The sequence below is a fragment of the Salvia splendens genome, chromosome 15 (genome assembly GCF_004379255.2).
Source record: "Salvia splendens isolate huo1 chromosome 15, SspV2, whole genome shotgun sequence".
In the NCBI taxonomy this organism is placed as follows: domain Eukaryota; kingdom Viridiplantae; phylum Streptophyta; class Magnoliopsida; order Lamiales; family Lamiaceae; genus Salvia; species Salvia splendens.
This window is the reverse complement of record NC_056046.1, coordinates 34,778,343-34,786,027: the sequence shown is the minus strand read 5'-3', so window position 1 is coordinate 34,786,027 and position 7,685 is coordinate 34,778,343. Positions and strand designations below refer to the sequence as shown.

Genomic DNA, 7,685 nt, shown 5'->3' with positions numbered 1-7,685 from the left:
GGGCTGAGTACTTGTTGTACTCAATGGGCTCATGCTGAAAACATTTTACAATAGTTATGTCATCCATACCAGTGATCTCGAGTTTTATGTAGTAAGAAATATCACGAGAACACAAAAATATTTCAAGTCTGGCCAGACAATTTATCTCCCCATTTTCCACATGAATCCATCAATCACAATCATCATATCACAGTGCGACGAAAGTGTGGCCACACTATTCGCCCACGAAACGGCTGACTAGCAAGGACGGCTCACGATCCCACCAGTGTACACAGCCTGATAGGGTTTGTGGCCCTACTCAGACCCGAATTCGTTTCACAACACAGCCCTATAGCCTAACGGAGCAAGCTCAGACGAACTAGGCATCAAACAACAATCTCATAAACAAAAACAACATGACATGACATAACAAGTTAAACCATCCTTATAACGCCACATAGTATTTTCGGAAAAATAAAGAGGTTTGAAAAGAAAGCCCACCTCGTTCGCTTAACAGTTCACAATCCAACTTATGGCAACTCTCATTCCTCGAGTTCACGAATACACAATCACCCTTGTCAACGACAACACAAGTTAGCCTTCCACAAAATCATATTACTATGCATGTCCTATTGTTTCTCTCTCATCGTTATTCTCAATTTACCCAACCCAACGTTCGTCACAAAGGTGGAAAAATACACCATAATATATTTCGACGTATCACACGTGATCACATCGTTAAACACGTTCCTTGGACATACATGCATCATATAATACTTTTAAACTTGGAAATAAGTGTCCTTTTATCAAGGCAGAAAACTGGCAGAACTGCGCGACCGTGTTATAAAAATCACTAAAAATTCACCCGACCTCATATGAAGCTAAATTTTTGGTCACAACACAGAAGACACATTCAAGTTCATCCAGACAAATTTTCACACTGAAATCACATCGTTTAGTCAGTCAAATAAATAATTAAACTCTCTGGTCGGAACATAAAATTTCTGGCACTGCGCAGTTCATTTGAAAAATTCACCATAAATTCATCCAATGCCCAATAAGGCTGAAACTTTTACACGACTCAGAAGACACTTAAAAATTTCATCTAGTTCAAGAATCACATCAAACGGAGGTCATTTGGTCGGTCAAACAGAATACTAAACTTTCTTGGCGAGAATACAAGTTTCTGGCAGAAATGAGCAGTCAACTTCAAACATTTATTAAAAATTCATTTTTCGACAAAAAAAGGCTGAAATTCACACGAGACACAGAAGACACCTTCAAGATTACTCAGTAAAAATTTCATATCAAAATTCGATCGTTCGGTAGGTCAATTAGACATCAGAAACCGCTGTTCGAACTTCACAGATTTCAGGCTCACAACTTCGAATTTAGGGTTTCTTCTTCATTCATCCCAAATACCAATTTTTTCATGCTTATAACACACAATCATGTTTAAAAAGGTTCTCATAATCATGTTTGCACATAAACTCACATCATTCACCAAGGATTCAAATCAAACTTCACATAAATTCATTCAAAAACGCATATTCATCAAAATTCTCATGCAAACACACATTCCCACCGATTAACTTGCGATCTATGATTCCTACACCCTCTATATGCATGTAGTATTCAAGAATAAGTTTCAATGAAGGAGATGAGAAGAAAAACTTAGTTATACCTTCTTGAATCAAGAAAACGAACGGTAAAAACAAACGTTGACACGATTCGTCGGAAATTCTTGAAAAATCCACTCCAATTGAAGCAAGAATAAAGGTGGAAGAAGTTTTTGGAGAGGATGGAGAGTGAGGGAGAAAAAAATGTGTTGGGGAGGATGGAGGAGGCGTGTGAATTGTGGGAGAGATTAGGGTTAGTTTTTTTATATATATTTATAATCAAGGATTTATTCATCCACAAAAAAAACAATTAAAAATTGTTGAAGGAGAATAGAAATTAAGAAGTAGGCGTGTACTTTTGAGAGGAAAGGGGTTGTGGGATTTTTTTTTACTAATTAATTAGAGATATGGTTCAAATCAAATTTATTTGGAGAGAAAGAATCCCACAAAATAGGAACAAAATATTAATCCCTTTAAAATATAGGGAGTGGTAAAAAATTATGATTATTTCCACAAGGAAGTAATTTAAATCCTAATTTAAATAGGCTAAGGAAAGATTTGGCAAGATATGGTAAGATTTAATTGGATTTTAATTCAAGGAAATAAACAAAGTACCAATTAAATCTACAAAACAATTCCTTCTCCTAATTAATAGGAGAATTTCGAAAATTTAAAGGGATGGACAAGTGGTCGAAAATCATGTAGAATAACATAGGGACAATTTGGTTTGAATTTAATTTGGATAAATATCCCAAAGCAATTAATTAAATCCAAGAAAGAGAATATAATTTCTAATAATTGAAGGGATTGACAATTTTCAATAATTTGGCTAAAGCAAAAATGCATGATATCATTTATTTAATTCCCCACATTGGAAAATGTATATAACACTGCGTTCCACATCACTCGTGCCTAAAGGAGAGAGTAGGAAAAGAAAGGGATAAGGATGAATGGTTTGCTGCAGTACAGTTTACACTTTACAGCCTTTCATGTTGGCTCCCATTTTCATACAGTATCTCAATTCTTGCCGACAACTTTTTCGTATGTGTTTGCAATTAGCATGAATATGCACCTAATTATCAACCTATTACTCCTTCCGTCCCGGTGTAAGTGAGACCTTTCACTTTTAACACAAGAATTTAGTTGGTAGTGTTTAGTGAATTAAATTATTAGTAGTAAAGTAAGAGAGGGTAAAGTAAGAAAGAAAAAGAGAGAAAAAAGTAAAAGAGATGATAAAGTAAGAAAGAGAAAGAAAGAATAAAGTAAGATAGTGAATAAAGTAGGAGAGATGATAGGAAAAAGTAGGAGAGGGGAGTGAGTTAATTGTTGCCAAAAGAGGAAACGTCTCACTTATGTTGGGACTTACCAAAAAGGAATACGTCTCATTTAGGATGGGACAGAGGAAGTATTATAAATAGTACTCCCTCCATCCACAGAAAATAGAGTGATTGGTGAATGACACGAGTTTTAATGTATAATTAGTAAAGTAAGAGAGAATTAAAAAAATAAGAAAGAAGTAGTGTTAGTGGAAACTTTCCATAAATGAATGTGCTCTATTTTTTGTGGACAGCAAAAAATGGTAAATATGCCATATTTTTTGTGGACGGAGACGGGAGTATAAAATTTGGGAGAAAAAAGTGTTCAATAAAATGTGTAAGGCCATTCTCTATGTTGTTGAATTGGCTTCGGTTTTTATTCTTTGAGTGAAAATTGTTAGGAGTTTCTGGATTCAACAAGTTTTGGCTAAAATTTCGAAGAAATAGGGAGATTATATTTATTTTGTTTGTGATTTGAATTGGCTGTAGAAATTGTTTAATAAATGCCTAAATGAGTTCAATTTTTTCCATTCATTTTTCCTTATTTTTCCTTTTGGTTTGAGTAACCAGATTGAAGATGTTCTTGATACAAAATATAATCTTTCAAAACATACTCCCTCTGTATTCAAAAAATAAAAATATTTGAAACGACACCGATTTTAATACACAATTGGCAAAGTAAGTGAGAAAAATTAGTAAATTAATTAAGAGAGAGGAAAAGAATAATGATTAAAGTAAGAGAGAGAAGAGAAAAAATAGTGAAAAACAGAGTTAGTGGATTGTGAGGTTCATCTCTTAAAATAAAAAGATTTTAAAATTTTTATTTTTAAAGAACGACCCAATATGAAAATAGTTGTTATTTTTAAAAAACGGAGGAAGTATATTGTAATCAACGAAAATCTCTGGAAACCTTTTTAGGAACTTACAGTTTTTGTTTCCGGGTCGTGGGTTTGAGCAGGTTTATTTCTACTGGGCCTCGACTTAGCATGGTGTTGGGCCCAATCATCTGAAGCTTTTAATTATTTTATTCGGCACATTAAAAATGCACACATGTTTAATTACATCGATCATAGAATCAGTTTTATTTATTGAATCGAACTGAGATTTCATTTTGTTTAGTTCTGCGCCAAAGTTGGGTACATATGTAAAGTCTCTTCGTCCGTGAATATGAGTTTCATTTTTTATTTTAGTCCATATACAAGTAAGACTCATATTCTATTAATTTTTTTCATTATTTTTCTTAACAATTCTTACAATTCGTACCGTCAAGGAATAAAGAGTACATGTTAATTTAATAATTTTTTTATTTTAAAATAAATTCAAATGCATTATTTATATTTTTTTTGTTAATCCTCTTACCTATTTTATTTACTTTTATTTTTCCGTCATCCATTTCTTAAACTCTGCATTAAAAAAAGACATAGTAACAGATGGTACATATATGGGAGTTGAGCTGCAGATTTTCATCTCCAATGGCCGCATTTGTGGAAGACAAAACTTCAAAGGCATGTGCACCATTTATCACAGTAGAATTTTACAAATTGATAGTCAAAGATGGCGGTTTCCACTTGCGGTGGTGGATGATTATCTCAACATTCTGTTCTCAATTATGCAAGCTTTTACGCTCAATTATCCAAAAAAGATATTGAATTTTTTGAGATTCAATGTATCGGAACTATGATAACTGGGAGAAGTTGGTTGCAGCTGTTCTAAAGAGAGAAGAGTTCCGGCGGCTTGCACTCTGCGACAGCTTCAGCACCTCAAATTCAACTAATTTCAGCTTTGATTCCGATGTTCCTCTCGGTATTCAATTACTCCATTTGTTATCAATTTTTGTGCCCTATTTTGTTATGAGAAATATGATGATGAGGAATTAGGGGTTTTTTTATTGATTATATTTTGGCTTAAAGGCTTGATTTTGTTCATTCTCTTTCTCTACATTATTGTGAAGAGTTGATGAAGTTTTAGAACAAATCGGATTCCAATTTTTTGCTATTATATTGAACGGGATGTGATCCATTGCTAACTTTTCTTAAATTGTTAACTTGCTAACTCATTAACGTATTGTATTAAAAATGTCAACATAAACTTAATTTGATATTTTAATACATTGTGTTGACATTAATATTTAAATGTCAACATAGTTCATCAAAATGTCAACACAAATGTGTTACTACATTTTAATGTGATCGTGTTGACAATTTTAATACACAATGTTGATGAGTTAGCAACTTTGCAATTTAAGAAAATTTAGCATTATAACGCACCCTATATTGAACACTATATGGTTCAATATAATTTTGTACTATATCTAAGTTCTTGCAATTATTTTATGTTTTGATTTCTGTAAAGAGACAATGTTGGTTTTAGTATTGGAAAGTGATAAAACTGTGTGAAGTAGTAATCAAAGCACCATTCTCAGGGAAGATTGTCAATTATTTAGATATATAAATTGGTAATTTCATGTAATGAGCAATTTTTAGTCCATTCCTACAGTCCCCAAAGTTTCTCTGTGTCGATATATGATTACATACAACTACTTTCTGACTTGCATCTTTTAATATTCTCTTGTGATCTTGATGAGATTATAGATATTCGGGCGAGAGACTCGATCATGCAGATCTATCTAGTCAGGAAACTTTCGTTTTCCGTGATGTGAAGGCCATAGAGTATGGGGAGATAAAAAAAGCTACCAAAAACATTCACCCAGGCATGTTGTGGGGGAAAGGGGCAGAGGCAAATGGTTGTGTTTATAAAGGATGGATCCATGAACACAATCTTACCGCAGTGAAGCCTGGAACTGGAATTACTGTTGCTATCAAGAAGTTGAAACGCGGAGGTTATCAAGGAAATAGGCAGTTGGCAGTAGGTGTTTTCCCCTCTAACTTCTCTTTAGTGCTTAGTTTTACAGTGCAATGTTTACCAACCATTCAGAATTGTTGCAGGATGAAATACATTATTTGAGTCAACTCCATCACCCAAATTTAATCAAACTTGTCGGATATATCTGCAGTGCAGACAACAGGATTCTGGTATACGAGTTCATACTCAAAGGAAGCTTGGACAACCATTTGTTCACAAGTAAATTTGGCATACTTGTCTTACTTCCATAACATCTCACCATTTTCTTCGTAAAAATTGTTAGATGTCTCCTCTCGAAAAATAGCATTATTAAACATTAGTACTCCCTTCGTCTCCTCTGTCTCATTAGAGTAAGATTATGGTGTAAAGGTGTGTGGCCCTCATTAGCCAGACAGAAATAAGCCAAGTTTAATAGAAGAACTCAAAAAGGAAAATATACCAAGTCTACTCTGCTGTTTACTATGATGGATTGAAACTTTGGAATATGACAAGCCTCTTGCTTATTAATTTCCATGATTTATGATAAAAGTATCCAATCTTGAATATTCTCAATACTTTATAGTAGACAACCCTTTGACTCTTGTTTTCGATAAAAGCATTCTAAATGGCATCAACAAAATATGCACATATCCATTACAATTTTTGAGTTACTCTTTACAATGTGGATTTTCATGGTCATAAATGTCAATTTTTGTGTTTCGATAGGAGGGCATAATTTCCTTGATTGGGCAACAAGAGTCAAAGTGGCTATAGGTGCTGCAAGAGCTATTTCCTTCTTGCATGACTTGGAAATACCGGTCATACATCGAAATATTAAGTGTAGTAACATTCTTTTAGATGGCGTAAGTTTGGCGAAGTTTTTGAATCTTTCTAAACTGTTCTCGTATGTAATCAAAACTCAATTTTGGCTCTATTGTAGGACTTTAACAGCAAGTTGTCGGGCTTTGGTCTTGCAATAGATGGTCCTTCGACTCATGTATCAAGTCCAGTTATTGGTACATACGAATATGATCCTCCGGAGTACATGACAACAGGTTCTGTTCTAAGTACTAATTGAAAAGAATGATTAGAATTTAGAGCTGTAAACCAAACAAACTAGGCCTGAGCTCAAACTCAGCTCGTTTGGTTTCTACTCTACACCTTATATACGAACTCAGCTCAATCTGTGGTTCAGTCACATCTCTAAACCTAGTTAGTTTATATGTCTAGCTACTGGTCTGGCTGTCTTTTTTGAATGCTGCTGTTTTTTTATGTACAGGTCACTTGACTACGGGATCTGATGTGTATGGTTTTGGAGCCGTTTTGCTCCAAATAATGTCAGGGCATCGAATTATTGACCCTAAACAGCCTGCGGGAGAGTATAATCTAATTGATTTTGCAAAACCTTATTTTAAACCCTAAACCCTGTCCGCAATATCTGTGTATAGAACCAAGACTACGACCAAAAATGTCCGAGGTTGTAGGTGTGCTTGAATCACTGTAATACCAATGTATGCTTGGTTATGTTTTGATGCTTGTAAAGGAAATTGTTACAAACTCTCAATTAATGTATGAGAGTGTATCTATAAACATATGACCATTACTATGCATCTTACTATGTTTTATCGAAGTCATTCCTCTGAACATGGAATGGTCTTAGCAGATGAAAATGTTGACTGATGAAGTGAGATGAGAAAATGCTGGTATGACTTTATTGTTGAATCAATTATTTCATTGTTGAATATTAGTAAATGAGATTCAATTTTGGTGTTAAATTGTGGTGATTTTTCTAGTCATGTTCCAAATCGTGCTGGCTTTCATTCTTTTAATATGGGCAAAAGTTAGCTACAATGTCTGGATTAATGATTTACTCATATGGTTAATATGTATTATCTCCACATATTTCGATAGCGATGCGATCAATAAATGT

At 34.0% G+C, this 7,685-nt stretch overlaps 1 protein-coding gene across 2 annotated transcripts; it reads left to right on the top strand.

Moving 5' to 3' along the window:
• The first annotated feature begins 4,335 nt into the window (after positions 1-4,335).
• On the top strand, positions 4,336-7,365 carry LOC121768075 (probable serine/threonine-protein kinase PBL11). 2 transcript variants are annotated; one of them, XM_042164426.1, is made up of 6 exons: positions 4,336-4,717; positions 5,506-5,783; positions 5,849-5,995; positions 6,482-6,618; positions 6,696-6,810; positions 7,035-7,365. In XM_042164426.1, exons 2-6 carry the CDS (start codon positions 5,627-5,629, stop codon positions 7,175-7,177), a joined length of 699 nt encoding a protein of 232 aa, XP_042020360.1. In that variant the 5' UTR covers positions 4,336-4,717; positions 5,506-5,626; the 3' UTR covers positions 7,178-7,365. The 2 variants fall into 2 exon arrangements, with proteins under 2 accessions (XP_042020360.1, XP_042020361.1); XM_042164427.1 differs by having other exon boundaries at positions 4,357-4,717; positions 5,506-5,779; positions 5,860-5,995.
• Positions 7,366-7,685: the final 320 nt, after the last annotated feature.

Coding starts and splice junctions, on each gene's coding strand:
- LOC121768075 (XM_042164426.1), top strand. CDS start 5,627: ATGTTGTGGGGGAAAGGGGCAGAGGCAAATGGTTGTGTTTATAAAGGA. Junction 5,784..5,848: donor AAATAGGCAGTTGGCAGTAG/GTGTTTTCCCCT, acceptor CCAACCATTCAG/AATTGTTGCAGGATGAAATA. Junction 6,811..7,034: donor TCCGGAGTACATGACAACAG/GTTCTGTTCTAA, acceptor TTTTATGTACAG/GTCACTTGACTACGGGATCT.